Source organism: Megascapheus bottae, chromosome 8 (genome assembly GCF_031878675.1).
Source record: "Megascapheus bottae isolate mThoBot1 chromosome 8, mThoBot2.hap1, whole genome shotgun sequence".
NCBI lineage: Eukaryota > Metazoa > Chordata > Mammalia > Rodentia > Geomyidae > Megascapheus > Megascapheus bottae.
In genome coordinates, this window is record NC_143516.1 from 64,954,109 (window position 1) to 64,972,285 (window position 18,177).

General features: G+C 43.8%; 2 protein-coding genes across 2 annotated transcripts in view; one reads left to right on the top strand and one right to left on the bottom strand.

Moving 5' to 3' along the window:
• Nucleotides 1–1,312: 1,312 nt before the first annotated feature.
• On the bottom strand, nucleotides 1,313–14,305 carry LOC150060067 (golgin subfamily A member 2-like). Its single transcript, XM_090337776.1, has 5 exons — nucleotides 14,216–14,305; nucleotides 3,461–3,715; nucleotides 2,882–3,352; nucleotides 2,510–2,770; nucleotides 1,313–2,395 (listed from the first exon to the last, which is right to left on the bottom strand). The coding sequence occupies exons 1-5, from the start codon at nucleotides 14,303–14,305 to the stop codon at nucleotides 1,313–1,315; spliced, it is 2,160 nt and encodes a 719-aa protein (XP_090193902.1).
• A 3,472-nt stretch (nucleotides 14,306–17,777) lies between these two features.
• Nucleotides 17,778–18,177, top strand: part of LOC150060068 (uncharacterized) — a 158,475-nt gene continuing 158,075 nt past the window's right edge. Inside the window, exon 1 of the mRNA XM_090337777.1 lies at nucleotides 17,778–18,127. Within this exon, the coding sequence (XP_090193903.1) occupies nucleotides 17,778–18,127 (350 nt within the window). The remainder of the gene's footprint in view (nucleotides 18,128–18,177) is intronic.

Below are 18,177 nucleotides of genomic sequence, written 5' to 3' on the forward strand. Positions count from 1 at the left end.
AAATGGAAGCAAGGGTGAAAATGCAGGCAGCACACATGTGATCAAGGCAGTGAGAATCAAGAACTGAGTCTGGGCAGGCACAGGGATGAGTCTAGGGCAGCAGAGAGGATGATGGAAGGGGTTAATCTGATCAGAGGAAACCTCAGAAAAAAACGTGAAAGCTATTCTTAATAGTTTTGAATTTTCATTTTTAAATTGTTACTGTCCAAGGTAAAATATATTTTGTACCTTAACCTTTTTTTTTCAACCATGTTTTTTTGAAATTTTAATATTTCACTAGATTCTATGACCTGTATGCCATATTAATCACTTGAAAAAGAAATAAATGAACCAGGCTCCAGTGGCTCACACCTGTAAACCTAGCTACTCCAGAGGCTGAGATCTGGGGATTTTAGCTCAAAGCAGTCCTGGGCACAAAAGCCATGAAACTATTATCTCCAATTAACCAGTTGGAAACAAAAATGACACTGTGGCTCATGTGATAAGAGTGCTAGCTGTGAGCTGAATAGCTCAGGAACACTGCCCAGGCCTAGAGTTCAAATCCCATGAACAACAACAAAATTAATGAATGAAAAATTGAGATGCTGGATATTGCATATTTTATTATGCAATACACTTCTGCACTTCCTTGGTATATATTTTCCCAATACAGAAGACCTCTGCTTATTCCAGTAATAATTATTTCGTGTCGACATTTTCAGACTTTCTTTTTTGTCATTTGTGGGGCTTGAACTCTGGGCCTATGGATTCTCCCTAAGCTCTTCTGCTCAGTGCTACCACTCTACCACTTGGGGCACAGAAACACTTCTGGATTGTCAGAACCTAATAACCTTTTACTCTTTCTCAGTTTGTACTAGTGTTTCACCTTAGTGTACTATCACTGTGGTATATTAAAATACACATAAGAGAATTCAGTGTTGCCATTATGGAGGGATATTTAAGAATCACAAATGCACCAGACTCTAAAATGTATATTAACTCACTTGCTAAAAAACTTTTACCTTAAGTCAAAATTAGGAGAATGATTCCAGAAATCAGTAAAACTCTATGTCAGGAAATACACTATCACTGATATGCTAAGGGAAAATTACCTCATCACGCTCAACTATCATTGCAAAGAATTTATTAGTAATAAGCCCAGCAGAAGCCCCTGCCCCTACAATCAGTGGACTTTGAGGTGTCTTAGAATCGGGGTGACCTCCCAGCAGTCTCTGGCAGGTGTGGCCTGCAGCTGAGCCATGGTATCAGGTCCTGTGAGGACGCCATGCGGCTGCCTAAGTCTCTGTGCCACTTGTGCCAAGGCTTTGGGAAGTCATGGACGGAAGCTCATCATGTGCCTCAGTGTGGAGAGGAGAGGGCCCAGGCCCAGGCGCTGGCTGCCCCAGCCTGAAGGCTCCTGGGGGCTCTCGAGGTCGGGCATCAGCAGCACAACATGTCCCGCGGGGGAGGCCTCTCCAGGACAAGGGTTCCCGCGGTCTTCAAGGTGCCCTTGGGCCAAGCATTTCTGCTCCTCCCTCAGCTCCATGTATCCTGGGCCCGACACAGGGGACAAGGCCTGGCCAGCAGCGGGGGTCTCGGGGTCTGCCTGTGTCCTGCCCTGGCACCCCGTGCCAGGTCCTGCAAGCCGCAGCAGCACCTCCTGCAGCTCTCTCCTCCTCTCCATCTTCTCCCGGGTCAGCTGGTGGACATACTGGGCTTTCTCGCGGTGCAGCTCCTCCAGGACTGCCATCTCTTCTGTACAGGTCGCAAGAGACGCCTCGATGGCGCCCATGTGCTCAGACAGCTGGCTGCACTGCAGCTGCAGGTCCCGTACTGGACTCTGGAAGTCCACGTTGTCGGGCAGGGCGTGGAGGAAGCAGATTGTCGGCTGATTGTTAGCCACCTTCAGGTCCAGCTTCAGGTCCCCAGACCCGCCATGGCTCCAGCTTCTGGGGAAGAGGGCCTGGTGCTCCAGTCTCGTCTGGCACTGGGCTGCCAGGTTGGCCAGGCAGCTGCAGCGGGCCTGCTCCTCCTGCAGCCGCTGGCTGAGCCTGTCTTTTGTGGATTCAGCGACTGCTAGCACCTTCAGGTAAAAATCCCTCAAGCTTTGAGGATTCTCTACATCTGTGGGGACAGTCAGATCCCCTGGAGTTGCCTCCTCACTCATCTCCTCTTCCTTTCTCACTTCTCCACCTTCCTTAGGGAAGGCCAGGAAGCTGAGCAGGGCCTGTGGATGCTCCTGCTGCTGCCTCCTTGCTTCCAGGCACTTCAGGGTGTCCTTTTGAGGCACCCTGTGGTCCCCCAACTTGCTGTGCCCCTGCCCTTGCTCCAGGTGCTCCAGCAGCCGGGTCTGCCTCAGCAGGTGCTGCTGCAGTGCCTCCTTCTCTGAGGTCAGCTGCTGATTGTAGGCCACGTGCTGAGCACAGGTGGCTCTGAGCTCCTGCAGCTGGGCCAGGCACTGGCCATGCAGCTCCTGCAGGTTCTCAGCTGCTTGGCTCCTGGTCGCAGCCACCTCTTTCCAGTCTTCTACCTCCTCCTGTCGCTGCTCCAGCTTCTGCTGCAGCTGTTCCTTCACCTGCTGCTCTGAGGTCAGGAGGCTGGCCAGGTCCTCCTTCTCAGAGCTCAGCCTGTGGAAAGCATCCTGCAGCTGGGTCAGCTGCTCTTGCAGCGCTGCGTTGTGCGCACAGGTGCGTCTGATGTTCTGATCCCTTTCCTTGTCCTTCTTGTCCAGGATCCGCAGCCGTTCCTGCTGCTGCAGGGTCTGGAGTCTAAGGCTCTGGTTTTCCTGGACCTGGGTGTGAAGTTGGTGCTCCAGGATCTTTATGTCCTTCTGCATCTGGCAGGCCTGGGCCTGCAGCTGCTGTTCAGCCTGAGATGGTCCTGTGGGGGGCTGCGGCTCTGCCAGCTGCTTTGTCAGTTGGGCCAGGTTGGTCTCTAGCTGCAGCACCTGCCTCCCCGCTTGCTCTCTCTCCTCTCTCATTTGATTCATCTGCTCTGTGAGCTGCTGGACCTTGTCTTTCCACGTGGACCTCTCCACCCTCAGGTCCTCCTCAAAGGTGTCTCTCTCCAGCTTCAGTGCGCTCACCAGGCTTCTCAGATTGTCTCGTTGTCTTTTCAGCACTGCCCGCTCCCCCAGTGCTTGTTGAAATTTTCCAATTCGGTTCTTCATGTTGGTCTTCTGAGTCCAGAGCACTTTGATCTTCTCCTGCAACTCAGCGTTGGCTGCGTCCAAGTCATCGTAGCTTCGGGCCTTTTCCTGCAGCTGAAGCTTCACATTATTGAGGTCTTCCAGGAGCTGGAGTTTCTTCTTCTCAGTCCCATTCTGCATGGTGGTGAGTGCAGACACTGTCTTCTCTAGCTGTTGGCAGCGCTGCTGTGAAGCCTGCAGGTGTCTGCTTAGACCTTCATGCTCTCTTTCTCTCTCCTTGGCTACCTTTTCCATGTGGGCCAGGGCAGACTGCAAATCCCCTTCTTGGGAAACCAGCATTTGTAAGGAGAGCGTGTGGATTTCCAGCTCTGTTCGCAGTGCTTCTTGCTCATGTGCTGTCTTCTCCTTTTCCTTCTTTAGTTGTTGCACCTCACTGCACAGCTGTTGGATTGTTACCTTGCTGGAGTCCAGGGCAAGCAGCAGGTGTTGGTATCTTGTCTCCAGATCCCTGGTGGTATTGGGACCTGTGACACTCTTGACCTCGGCCGCTGTGACTGTGTCCAAAGGCAGGGGAGGCTCGGGGTCAGCCTGGAGTTTGGCTGTACCCTCAGTTGAGTCACAGTGTCCCGTGTTGTTTGTCTTGGGGCTACCTCCCTTTTTGTTTTTCTTCTTGTTCTTCACGTTTGCAGGTCCACTCGGACACTTCTTCTGCTGGTATTCTTGCAGGAGTTTCTTCCCTGCATCTATTTTTTTTCTCCTTGTTTGTTCAGACATCCCAGCACTGGGACGGGGAAGATGGGCGGGCCACATTCCCAGGCTCTCTAAGATCACCTCTCCTCTCCCAATCAGTAAGAACTATGTCTTTTTTCCTGCTATTTCTCCCAAATTACCTGAATTCTCTCACTCACCACTTAGCCACCTCTATCTTCCTCTACAGCTGTAGTGGTGTAATCCAACGGAGGGAATACCAGTGCCACTAGGCAACATGACATGTGGGCGTGGCTCCAATTCCTGCTTCCCATTGGTCAGAGAGAATTAGTAAGTAATCGGGGGTGTGGCCGGACACTTGTGATACAGGCAGGATGGGTGGAGTCATAATGACAGGTGTTCTTGCACCCCCATGCCCATCTAACTCTGTCCGGTTTGGTTTGGGGGCAAGTGGGAACCTGCTTTAGGTGGATAGTCCCCAGTTTCAATGCACCTTTCCTGGGTCCCTCATAAAACTATGGCCACCAGAGTTTCTCCCTGTCTTTCCAGGCAGTGGCACTAAGAAAAAGAAGCTATCCAGTCCAATGCCTTCCTGTTGTCAGTTCTTGCTAAAGTAGCTCAAGTTTTCTAATCATAGTTGCTGACACTTGAATTCTGTTCATGGAATCTCTGAGGTTCCTGATGTTCTTCATATAACATGCTCTTCTTTCCCAGAGGATCTGGAGGGGTCAGGGATATCCTACGTCCAGGGCTTGTCTCCATGAGTATTGATCTTGCTGCTCACCTAGGCCATGCTTCCTAGATTGCCTTTTTTTTTTTTTCACAGTTTGGCTGATGATTTCAGAGGAATCAGGACAGTCATGGGAGAAAGGAGAATGTCTGAGAAGCGCATGCTGCTGCCCATGTGTATGTGAAATCCACCCCAGCACAGAAAGAACAACTGGCACATGATTGAAACCACAGCTGCTGTCCAGCTGTCAATACGCAGCTTGGTTCTGGGAAGTCCTCTACCACTCTTTCTGATGGCAGCACAGAATTCCGTTGTGCATAAATACCACATCTTGTTGATCCACTCATGAACTGAGGGGCATCTTTGTTGGTTGCATATCTTTACTATGGTAAATAGTGCTGCAATGAACATTGTTGTGATATTGGATTTAGTTTGTCCTTGTTTCAGGACGATTCCGTAAATGCTGAGTAGTGGAATTGCTGGGACAGAGGGGAGTTCTATGTTTAGTGTTTGGAGGAACTGCCATACTGCTTTCCATAGTGGTTGAAGGAGTTTACATTCCCACCAACAGTGTAGTAGTGATCCCTCCTGGCCACATCCCCTCCAGCATCTGTTGCTGTTGGATTTCTTGATCATGGCCATTCTACTTGCGTGAGGTGGAATCTCAGAGTTGTTTTGAGTTGCATTTCTTCTATGGCCAGAGATGTCGAGCATTTCTTCATGTGTCTATAGGCCATTCTTATTTCTTCTTCAGGGAAGCCTCTCTTCAAGTCTTTGGCCCATCTTTTAATGGGATGGTCGTTCCTTTGAAGATTAGTGTTGGAGTGATTCAATTTTTTGAGCTGTAGATATATTTTAGATGTGTTGCCTTGTGTGTTGTCTGGTTGTTGGCGTTCTTCTCCCACTCGGTGGGCTTTCTATTTGTCTTTCTATCTATGTCCTTTGCCATCCAGAAACTCTGCAGTTTAATGCAATCCCCTTTATCCAAACTTTCTTTAATTTGTATTGTTCCTGGGTCTTCTACGAGAAAGTTTTGACGTGTCCCAAGGAGACCTAGTGTATCTCCTGTTCTTTTTTGTAAAGTTTTTAGGCTATCTGCTTTTACCACGAGGTCTTTGATCCATTTGGGGTTAATCCTGGTGAAGGGTGACATAGAAGGATCCAACTTTGGTTTTCTGCAGGTGCCTAATAAGTTCAGCCAGCCTCACTTTTTGCTCCCTTATCAACAATTGGGTGGCCACAATTCTGTGGGTTGATTTCTGGGGCTTCAGTCTTTTCCATTTTTCCTCGGGCCTGTTCTTGTGCCAGTACCATGCTATTTTGGTTACTATAGCTCTGTAATAGTTTAACTTCTGGTATTGAAATTCCTCCTGCCCTTGTTTTTCAATTATTGGACAATGTCAGGGTCATTTATTTGATTGAGACTCCTAGCACTACTCTAGGGCAGGACCATTAGCATAGATTTAAAATTGAGTTAAAATGATTGATGTGTGGGCATGGCTCTGGTGGTTTCAGATCCCGGGTTAAATACTTAAAATTGGAGTTTTGATTTTTGTGTGAAAGTTGTATACTTATTGTACATTTGGTAACAGTAAAATGATTTCAGAAGCTTTCTTGTTATTTTTTCAATGAGGAGAGATGTGTACGACTTATCTACCAGAAAGTCAGGCATTTACAAGTCTCAATGTCTTTGCTTATTGTTTCTTTGAGTGCTTTGCTGGTATCCTCCTTGATTTCTTTCTTTAGGCTTTTATAGTTTTCATTAAATAATTCATTTACATCCTTGGTTACGTTGATTTCTATGTATTTTTATTGTTTATTGCAAATGGGATCATTTCTTGATTCCTCCTTCTGTTTTTTTATTCTTGGTGTACGCGAAGACTACTGTCTTTTGAAGGTTGATTTTGTATTTTGCCACTTTGCCAAATTGGTTATTAGTTCTAAGAGTTTGGGAATGGAATTTATTGGGTCATTCAGGCATAGGATCATGTCATCTGTGAATATGGATAGTTTATTTTCTTCTTTTCCTATGGGGATCCCTTTGATGTCCTTCTCTTGCCTTATTACTCTGCCTACGTGTCCCAGCATTATATTGAAGAGAAGTGTAGAGAGTGGGCTGAATTTTTTGAATGTTGGTTGTGACGTTTCCTGTGGCATCTCTAATCTTGTTTATTTGAGTCTCCCCTCTCCTTTGTTGATTAATCTCACCAGGAGTCTGTCGATTTTGTTGACTATTTCAAAGAACCAGCTTTTTAAGATTTCTTAATTTTATATATGGTAGGTCTTATTTCAATCTCAGAAATTTCTTTTAATTTTGCCCTTTCTGTTTCTCTAGTTGTTTAAGAGGTAACTTTTTCTTGCTCATCTCGGTGGTTTAATTGCTTCTTTAGGTTATTTACATGAATTTGTTCTGTCTTTTTGATATGGGCTCCTAGGGTGATAAATTTGGTCCTTAGGACTGCTTTTGCTGTGTCTCTTCTGTTGTGATGTACTTTTCATTGTCATTGCGTTGTAAGAAGCGTTCCATGCCTTATTTGCTTTATTCTGTAACCCAGGTATTATTCAGAAGGGGGTTATTCAACTTTTAAGAGTTTGAATGGGTTTTACACTGTACTATATTGTTTAGAACTAGTCTGATTTCCTGGTGATCAGATAGAATGCAGGGGATGATATCAGTTCTCTTGTATCTGCGTAGTTTCTTTGTGTGAACTATTATATGATCTGTTTTTGAGAATGTTCTGTAGGCTGGAGACAAAAATGTATAGTGTTTTGCCATTGGGCGGAAAACACTTTGTATGTCTGCTAAGCCCAGCTGGGCTATGGTGTTATTGAACTCAGAGGTGTCTTTGCTTATCTTTTGCTTGACTGATACGTCCTTTGGTGAGAGTGGTGTATTGAAATCTCCCACTATGACTGTGTTTGAGCTTGTCTTGTCCTGTAACTCTATAAGTGTTTGCTTGCCACACTTAGGTGCTCCCCTGTTGGGAGAATAAATGTTTATACCTGTAATATTCTGGTTATGAACTGGCCTGTTTACTAATATATGGTGGGCATATTTATTTACTGATATTACTGAGAGGTTAATTTTGTCAGAGATTGAGATTGCTACTCTTGATTTTTTTGAATGGTGTGTTGAAATGAATCATTCTTTTCCATCCCTTCCCTTGGCATTTGTTCTGTCTTTGGCAGTGAACTGTGTTCCTTGGAGACAGAAAGTTGATGGATCTTGTTTCTGAACCCAATCTGCTGTTCTTCTTTTGATTGGATTGTTAATTCCGTTCACATTTAGGGTAATTATGGAGAAGTGGTTAGCATTCTTTGTTATTATTTACTCTTCCTTCTGTTTCTTTTTCCCCCTTTTGTGCTAAGTGATCTATAGATGATAGCTTCTTGATGTGATTTCCTGCTGTTCTGCTCTTTTTTCTTGATTATTTAATATTTTTTGAAATGCTGGCTTAGTGTGAGTGTGCATTAATTCATATACTGTCCTTTGTTATGAGATTTTTTTGTTTCTTTTTCAAATGTAAATGCTAATTTGACTGGATGTATCAGTCTGGGTTGGCACTTGTGGGTCTTCAGGGCTTGGATGATATTTTTTCCATGCTCTTCTTGCATTGAGGGTTTGCATGGAGAAGCCTGCAGTGATTCTAATTTTCTTCTCATTGTAGTATAGTTCTTTCTTTGTTTTGCAGCATTAAGGATCAGCTCCTTACTATTCAGGTCTAATATATTTTTTATTTATTTATTTATTTTTTATTGTAATTAGTAAAAGGGTTACATGATATTTGCCAGATAGAAGGTGCATTAATTCACATACATTGATTCCCTTTCACATGTCTTGGTACCCGTTTCCCTCCCCCCCACACCCCCCACGCTTCTTGGTTTTCCCCCCTTCCCTATGAAATTTCAAATATCCAAATACAAATGAATTCAATATATCAGATAACAAAGTGAGATACTATACCAATATGAGATAACCAAGGGACAGCAAAGGAGATGAGAGACAACATAGTACATTAAGGACAACAATCATTCATTATATGGCTTTTGTTTCAATATCCTGGAGGTCCTTTCAATTAGCTTCACATTATATGGCCTTATGTATCAAGATTTTGCTCTATTGCAAATCTCTGCTAGTAGAGCCCAAGGTTTCTACTGATTATGACGAATGAGGGAAACCATTGAGCCTAAGATCCTTTGAGTCTGGCTTCCATCACTTAATATGATTCTTTCTAAGTCTTTCCATTTCCTAACGAATGGGGCAATGTCATCATTTCTGACAGCAGCATAGAATTCCATTGTGTACAAATACCACAACTTGTTGATCCACTCATCAATTGAGAGACATCTAGATTAGTTCCATATCTTTGCTATGGGGAATAGTGCTGCAGTGAACATTGTTGTGCTAGTGGGTCTAGTATGTCCTTGTTTCTGGGTGGTTGGGTAAATGCCAAGTAGTGGAATTGCTGGGTCATAGGGGAGTTCTATGTTTAGCCTTTTGAGGCACTGCCACACTGCTTTCCATAGTGGTTGAATGAGTTTGCACTCCCACTAACAGTGTAGTAATGATCCCTCCTGGCCACATCCCCTCCAGCATCTGTTGTCATTCGTTTTCCTGATCCTGGCCATTCTAGCTGGAGTGAGGTGGAATCTTAGAGTTGTTTTGATTTGCATTTCTTTTATGACCAGAGATGTTGAGCATTTCTTCATGCGTCTATAGGCCATTTTTGTTTCTTCTTCAGAGAAGACTCTCTTGAAGTCTTTGGCCCATTTTTTAATGGGATGGTTGTTACTTTGGAGGTTAGTTTTGGAGTGATTCAATTTTTTGAGTTGTTGATATATTTTAGATATGAGGCCTTTGTCCGTTGTTTGGTTGGTGAAGATCTTCTCCCACTCTGTAGGCTTCCTGATTAGTTTACTAGCTATGTCCTTTGCAATACAAAAGCTCTGCAGTTTAATGCAGTCCCACTTATCCAGCCTTTCTCTGATTTGTTGTGATTCTTGGTCCTTATTAAGAAAGTTTTGACCTGTGCCAAGGAGGCCTACTGTATCTCCTATTCCTTCCTGTAAAGTTTGCAGTGTGTCAGCTTTTACCTCCAGGTCTTTGATCCATTTGGAGTTAATTCTAGTGCAAGCTGACAAAGAAGGATCCAACTTTAGTTTTCTGCAAGTGCTTAACCAGTTCTGCCAGCACAACTTGTTGAAGAGGCTGTCTTTCTTCCATTCTATTTTTTTGGCTCCCTTGTCAAACATTAGGTGGCCATAGGTCTGTGGTTTAATATCTGGGTCCTCAGTTCTATTCCATTGGTCTTCAGGCCTGTTCCTGTGCCAGTACCAAGCTGTTTTGAGAATTATAGCTCTGTAATAGAGTCTAAAGTTTGGAATTGAAATTCCTCCAGCGCTGTTCTTTCTGCTAAGGAGTGTTTTTGCTATGGGGTTTGTGGCCAGACACTTGTGATCCAGGCAGGATGGGTGGAGTCATAATGACAGGTGTTCTTGCACCCCCATGCCCATCTAACTCTCTCTGGTTTGATTGTGGGCAAGTGGGGAACTACTTTTTATCTGTACTTACTTTGTTTTACATTCATCTTCCTGGATTCTCTCATATATTATCATCAGAGTTTCTCCCTCTCTTTGCACGATCTTCTAGAAAGTGGCACTAAGAAAGGAGCTGTCCATTCCAATGTTTTCTAGTTGTCAATCCATGCTGAAGTAGCTCAGTTTTCTTTTTGTTTTTGTTTTTGTTTTTTGCTGATACTTGAATTCTGTTCATGCAATCTCTGAGGTTCCTGATGTTCTTAATATAATATGCTCTTCATTCCCAGAGGCTCTGGAGGATTTAGGGCCATCTCATGGTCCGGGCTTATCTCCTTATGCATTGACCTTACTGCTCACCTGGGTCCCGCTTAGCCCAGCACCTGTTTTACACACTTTGTCATGTGATGTCAGAGGAATCAAGACAGTCATGGGAGAACATAAAATGTCCAAGAAGGGCATGCTGCCTTCCAGAAATATTTGAAATGCACCCCATCAAAGCAAGAAGAATGACTTGTACAGGAGTGAAAATAGATCTGCTACCCAAGTGATTAATACCCAGCCATAACCAATTGACGTTGTGTCCTCTGCCACTTCAGAGCCCTTGGACATGTATTTCCGTATGTTGTGATTGGTTGCCCTTCAGACTTTGGCTGAAGTGATTGGTGAGTTAATAGCCTGTGGCCCTCTTTTCCTTGCAGTGGAAATGTGTGCAGGTTGTGGTGGGACACACTTGAGATTATACTCAATTCAGTGCTTTGGATTAATGTGTTGTATTTAGAAAGCTACCATGCATAGGTGTTGCCTCCTCAGTTCCTTGACTAAGATGGCCACTGTTCCTGAGCCTTTGCAGAAAGAATTTGCTATGTGGGCCACAGTCAATTGCATTTCTCTTGTGTTAGCACATCATTTGCTTAGGTGTCTATGAGCTGGAATACATTGGGTCTTATATACACAGGGATAGAACTGGGCATTCACTTTCAGTGCCTGTTAACCCAGCATTCCTGTGGCCATTCACGTTTTGGATCTTAGAAACTGGAACAGGCTCCTCTTCTGCCTTCTCTTGGTTAGGCCTATCTGCTCCAGTCCAGCCTGCATATTTGTTACCTGCAAACACATGAAGTGGCCTCCCACCCAGAGTGACTTCTTCAGCTCTGCCATCTTACTTGAGGTACTCGGTGTTCTTTTAGTTTTAGCAGTAAATTTCTAGATACCAATCCCTGATTTGCAGTGTTGGTTTGTTATTTCTCGTCACATGTTGCTGAATTCCATTGCTGCTTGTGTTGTTGAGGATTATTATGTGCATGTTCTTTAGGACTGTGATTTTAATATTCTTGTAGTGCTCCTATCTTTGTTTCAATTTAAAATTAGGGTAGCCCCATGAAACAAATTGGGAAATCTTCCTTCTTGCTTAATTATCTGAAAGCTAGTCATTATTTGTATTCATCTGATGTTGCTGTTGGTTGTGTTTCCTGCCCCGGCTGACATTTAATAGGATCATCAGATCTCAGATGCCTTAGTTTTTGGTAATACGGAAATAGCCACTAGCACCAGTCTATTGGTATTGATTCTTCTTCTTCTTCCTCTTCTTCCTTGTACTTCTCCTGCTCCTTTTTCTCTTTATCCTCCTCCTTATCCTTTCATTTCTTTCTGGTGGTAGTATAAGTGAAAATGCCTTTAGTTACCAAGCATTTTATCATATTCACCAAGCCACTAGTCCTTACTTTGAGTTATTTCAGATATAGTCTAGCTTTTTTCCTTGGCAGCCTTCTGACCTCTACCATCTGATTAACTGGGATTATAGAATTGTGCTACAATAATCAGAGCACTTCTTTCTTTTTTTAAATTGTAATTAATAGAAGGATTACCTTATATTCACCCGAGAGAAGGTGCATTACTTCACAATCATTGATACTCTTTCTCATGACATGGTCCCCATTTCCCTCCCCCTTCCCCCCACTCATCTTGATTTCCCCCCTTCCGTATCCAATTTCAAGTAACCATTTAAGCATATATAAAATATATCAGATAACAAGGTGAAATATTGTAACAATATGAGATAACCAAGGGATGGCAAAAGAGATGAGAGTTAACATAGTACATTAAGGACAACATTCACTCATTATATGGCTTTTGTTTCCTTATCCTGGAGGTCCTTACATTTAGTGTCATACTATTTGGCCTTATGTCTCTAGGTTTTGTTCTATTGTAAATTTCTGGTAGGAGAGCCCAAGGTTTTACTGATTAAATGACAAATGAGGGAGACTATTGGGCCTATGTTCCTTTGAGTCTGGCTTACTTCACTTAATATGATTTTTTCTAAGTCTTTCCATTTCCTTACAAATAGGGCGATGTCATTCTTTCTGACAGCAGCATAGAATTCCATTGTGTATAAATACCACATCTTGTTGATCCACTCATCAACTGAGGGACATCTGGGTTGGTTCAATATCTTTGCTATGGTAAATAGTGCTGCCATGAACATCGCTGACCAGAGCACTTCTTTCTTTCAATAGCATTCTTTAGCAATGAGATTGTGGCCTGAAGATTTATGTAATTGTAATCTTAATTAGTTTATAGGAATATCTTCTGTTTCTTGTATTAGATTTGCCAAGTTGTATTTTACAAAGAATTCTACCCAAACTATTCTTATTTGTTCACATATTAATGATAGTTCTTTTTTCTTTTTTTTGCCAGTCCTGAGCTTGAGCTCAGGGCCTGAGCACTGTCCTTGGACTTTCTCAAGGCTAGAGCTCTACCACTTGAGCCTCTGCACCACTTCCGGCTTTTTTCTATGTATGTGGTACCGAGGAATCAAACCTGGGTCTTCATGCATGCTAGGCAACCACTCTACCACTAGGCCAAACTCCTGGCCCCTGTTTTCCCTTTTAATGTCAATAATTTGTTATTTTTCTTACATTCCTAATAGACTCACGTGATAAACATATGGTCATTGCTTCAGTGTTTAATTTGTAGAAAAAATCATTTTAATATTGATTGCCCTGACCTTCATGCAAAAGTTCTCAGCCCCTGTTAAATCAAAAGCATACTATTTTGCAAAGGTGAGGTTGTGGCCTTTAGCAAATATAAGATGAGTAAGCTAGCTTCCACTAGTAGCTTGTTTGTACAAGTGAGACCTCGCTAAGTGATGAGAAAGCAGTGTGTGTAAAACTGTCGATATCAACTGTAATGGAGACTTCCTCATATGCAGTGAATTTAGTCACCTTGTGTTTCGTCTTCAAATATATAGCCTTGGGCTCAGGTAGCGTGACTTGGGACAAGTGGGGATTGAGAAGATCCCACAGGGCCTTGGAGACTTAGTGAGAGAGTCAGTGATGCGATGGAGAGACGAGGTTTCCACACACAGGATTTTAGATATAACACCTAGAAAAAAATTACAAAGCTTATTTCATAAAAACTGTGAACACATGTGAAAGCATATACAGGGTCATATACATATGTCCACAAACAAGTTGACTGAAGTATGGTGTATCCAAGGGATTCCAGTGGTGTGGCTTTTCTGGACAGCTAACAGCTGGATCCTAGGGAATTGAAACATGCTTTCTTGGGGTTGGAGTGTTTTGAAGGTAGAGGATGGGTGGGAGAATGCAGTCATAACATTTAATGCACATATGTGAAAATGGAGATAGGTAATTTGGGGGCATGGGAGAGGGAATGGGAGAGGTGACCCATGATCTGATTTGTTGAGTTCAAAACCCTTGGTATAACTGCTACAAGATAATTTAAATAATAAGAAAAAATCCTAGGGGTCAAAAGTTAAAAATAAAACTGATTTTAGAAGCAGCTTAGAATACTGTTGTATATTTCTAGCACGATGACGTAGGCAGAGAAGAGAAATGACATTAAATATTTCTCAATACATCATTTCCTGTATGTTCTGGGTATAGGTGAATTAGATGAAGAGATGAACTGCTGTGTTTTGGCTTGTTGACAAGTTCATTTGCTCTGGGGTTTGTAATTCCCTAAGCTGAGAGCACAACTTTAGGACCGTGCCTACCTGCATCCACAATAACTAACATGGAAGCAACACTCAGATTCTAGCTCTTATGCAGATCTGAATGAGTCAGAGGAGTTGGCCTACAAACCCAACTTACCTTTGGAGAACCTACAGAATCAAGAGTTAATGTGGATACAGGAAAGTAGCATCCAAATTCCAGGATGACACCCTGGGGGCCGTGATCCATTTGTACTTACTCTCCATGTAAGTAGGAGTTTGGCACTGGCCTCTGGGGCAGAAGGTTCCAACAGCAAGAACCAGAACTGGTTGGAAGAACACAATGGATAAGATAAATAATAGTTCAGATTTATGTGGAGGGTGGGTAGCCAGCCTAAATAAACATGGAGATGGAGAGCCAGCAGGCTTAAGCAGTTTTGTAGCAAGGGCAGGGGCTGTGGAATATAGAGAGTGCGTGCATGCTTCCTGAGAAGGGTGCCACAGCCCTGGGTAGCAAAGGACTCAAGAGAAATGGAAAGGAAGTTTGAAATGTGTGAGAACATCACCTTGAAGTAAGTCTGTTGATTCATCATCACCGCCATAAAATGTTTTTCAACATCAAATGAACCATCAAATGATGGTTCTCAGTGACAAGTGGATTTTTCTCTTAGCGTAAACATAAAAATCCTCCTCATGATTAGAACTAAATGTCAAGATGTAACTAGAGTGCATAGCCTGAGACAAGGGAGAACATGAGTGTCCTGCATTAGCTAAGAAAATAGTTAAATGTATTTTTGTTGTCCGTTGTGAGACTTGAACTCTGGGCCTGGGCCTTGTCCCTGAGCTCTTCAGTTCCTGCTACCGCCCTACCCCCTGAGCCACAGTACCACTTCCAGTTAAATGTTTAATTATATAAACTGTCATTTAAAAATATTGGTTAAGATCCATCTGATACATAAGAGCCTCCTTGAATGGCTAAGGAGCATCCTTGAACTTACATGATCAGCTCTGTATTGAGCTGGTCTTTTTCTTCAAAATTACTACTGAATAAAAAGGTCATATTTTTAATGAGACAAGAAGAAATACTACCAGAAAGTGTTGTGCCAAGATTGTTCCAAGTTCTGGGAATGACCCCCTCCTCCCTTGTTTAGGGCCCATGTACTTGAACCCCAGGTGGTAACAGCTTGGTACTCAGTGGTTAGACACCTGAGTTCTAATTTGACCAGTGGTTAATTGTGATTCTCCTTTAAAAACGGTGTAAAGGGCTGGGAGTTTGGCCTAGTGGTTAAAGTGCTTGCCTAGCATGCATGAAGACCCGGGTTCGATTCCTCGGTACCACATACATAGAAAAAAGCCGGAAGTGGTGCTGAGGCTCAAGTGGTAGAGCTCTAGCCTTGAGAAAGTCCAAGGACAGTGCTCAGGCCCTGAGCTCAAACCCAGGACTGGCAAAAAAAAAAAAAAACAAAAAACAAAAAACGGTGTAAAGTTCTTGCTCAGGGTCTTTAAGCGTTGCCGGCTGTTGGTACGCGGAGGCCCGAGTCCAGACTCGAAAATAAATGAACCCCTGCTTTTTAGCTTTGGCTGTGGTCTCTGGTGGTCTTTTTGGGGTTCTAGAAATTCAGGTACAACATTTGGTGCGTTGGCCGGGAACCCCCAAGTCAACTCAGACGCCTAGTCAAGGGGTCGTGGAAAACCGCAGTAAATAGGCTGGCTTAGTTTGTCTTTGTGTATTGTGTTTTATTTGATAATTTGTTAATCTGGGTTGCCTATAGGTTCTGTATCTGGGTCAACGAAGAATCCTGGCAGACGTGCTATAGGATTGTTGATGGGGCCAGTGGGAGATGTCTCCTGTGCCCTTATTGGGAACTATTGTTAGGATGGTCCTGCTGCGACAATCCCTCTGTCTGATAGTTCCATCCAGGCTGTATTGAGGAGCTATTGTTAGGATGGTCGTGTTGTGATTGCCCCTCTGGTTAACAATTCCCTTCTGGTTATTGGTTTAAGCGCACACATGTTGTTTTTTTTTTTTTTTTGTATTTCTGTTTGTTTTTTTGATTTGGATATCTTCCCCTGAAATGGGTACTACTCTGCTTGCTCTTCTAATAATGAATTTTAAGGATGCTAGAAGCAGAGGTTCTGATTTGAGTAAAAATAAACTAATTACTCTTTGTAATTCGGAATGGCCAACCTTTGATGTTGGATGGCCCCCAGAGGGCACTTTAAACCTTTCCATAATACGGAAGCTAAGGGAGAGGATACCAGAACAGTTTGGCTACTTTGATCAGATTCCTTATATTCTTGTTTGGCAGAATTTGGTAGAAGATCCTCCTGCCTGGTTATCTCCCTTTCTTCTCTCGAGAAGTGACGTCTTGGCTCTACGCCAGGCTGATGCCTTTCGACCCAAGCCCTCAGCTCCTTTTCACCCGGTCTTGGCCGATAGTACAAACCCCCTTTTTCTTGAACCCCCTCCATATTCTCCTTCTCCTTTCAATCGGCAATTTTCTATGTCAACAGGAGGAGTAGAGGTTTCTTCTTTGGGCGAGGTGGAGGCGAAAGTGGCTTCCCCAAATGTCATTGAAGGCCCAGCGGGTAGGACACGGGGACATACTCAACGAGCAGCAAGCTCACATTTTCCTGATTCCACGATGGCCTTCCCACTGCGTGAAATTAGTTTTCCAGATGATACTGGGAATTCTAGGTTCCAGTATTGGCCTTTTTCCACCAGTGACCTCTATAACTGGAAAACCCAGAGTGCTTGTTTTTCTGATAACCCTAAAGTTTTGATTTCTCTTCTAGAAAGTGTTATGTTCACTCACCAGCCCACCTGGGATGATTGTCAGCAGCTCCTCCCAATCTTGTTTACTACGGAGGAGAGGGAAAGAATCCAGGTGGAGGCCAGGAAATTGGTCCCTGGCGACGACGGGCAGCCAACTGTTAATCCAGATTTGATTAATGATACTTTTCCCTTAACTAGACCTCCCCAGGATAAATGGGATTACAACACAGCAGAAGGTAGGGGAAGGCTACGGGTGTATCGTCAGACTAATGGCGGGTCTCCGGGCTGCCGCTCGCAAGCCCACTAATTTGGCTTAGGTATATTCAGTTCTTCAAGGTAAAATAGAAACTCCTTCTGAGAACTTAGAGAGATTAATGGAAGCCTTTAGATGGTTTACCCCAATGGACCCTGAAGCCCCTGAAAATCAGGCAGCTGTAGTTATGTTTTTTGTTAACCAGGCAACTTCAGATATTAAGAGGAAGCTACAGAAATTAGAGGACCTAGAAGGAAAAAGTATCCAAGATTTACTCAGGATTGCTCAGAAAGTTTTTAATAATAGAGATGCTCCAGAGGAGAAACAGCTGAGAGCAACACAGAGAATGACTAAAGTACTGGCTGCTGTAGTTCAACAGGGAAGACCACCACAAAGAGGTTCACGTGGCCCACAATCTTCAAGGCCTTCAGTTCGAGATTTGAGCAAAGATCAATGTGCTTACTGCAAAGAGTTTGGTCACTGGGCTAGGGAATGCCCGAAAAGAAAAAAGAACAGATTGGACAAGTGGCAACGAAAAAATTCCATGTTAGTCACTCATGACGCAGAGGACTAGGGGGGACGGGGTTCGGATCCCCTCCCCGAACTTAGGGTCACTTTGCAGGTGGAGGGGACTCCTGTCCAGTTTTTAGTGGACTCAGGTGCTCAGCATTCGGTTCTTACTAAGCCTCAAGGATGGTAAAGGATGCAAATAAGTTGACCCTGGGACAGGAGTTACAGGTCACAACACCTCACGCTATCGAGGGCATTCTTAAACAGCCCCCAGATCAATGGCTCAGTAATGCCCAGCTTATTCATTATCAAGGACTGTTGCTAAACCCCCTCAAGATTCTTTTCCAGCCTCCAACTGCCCTTACCCCAGCCTCGCTACTGCCTGATCCAGACCTGGAAGCCCCACTTCATGACTGTGCTGAGGTTTTGGCCCAAGTGCATGGAGTAAGAGAGGATTTGCAAGATAGGCCTCTGCCAGATGCGGAGACTGTCTGGTTCACCAATGGAAGCAGCTTTATACAACAAGGACAGAGGTATGCAGGGGCTGCAGTAGTCTCAGAGACTGAAGTAATCTGGGCTGAGT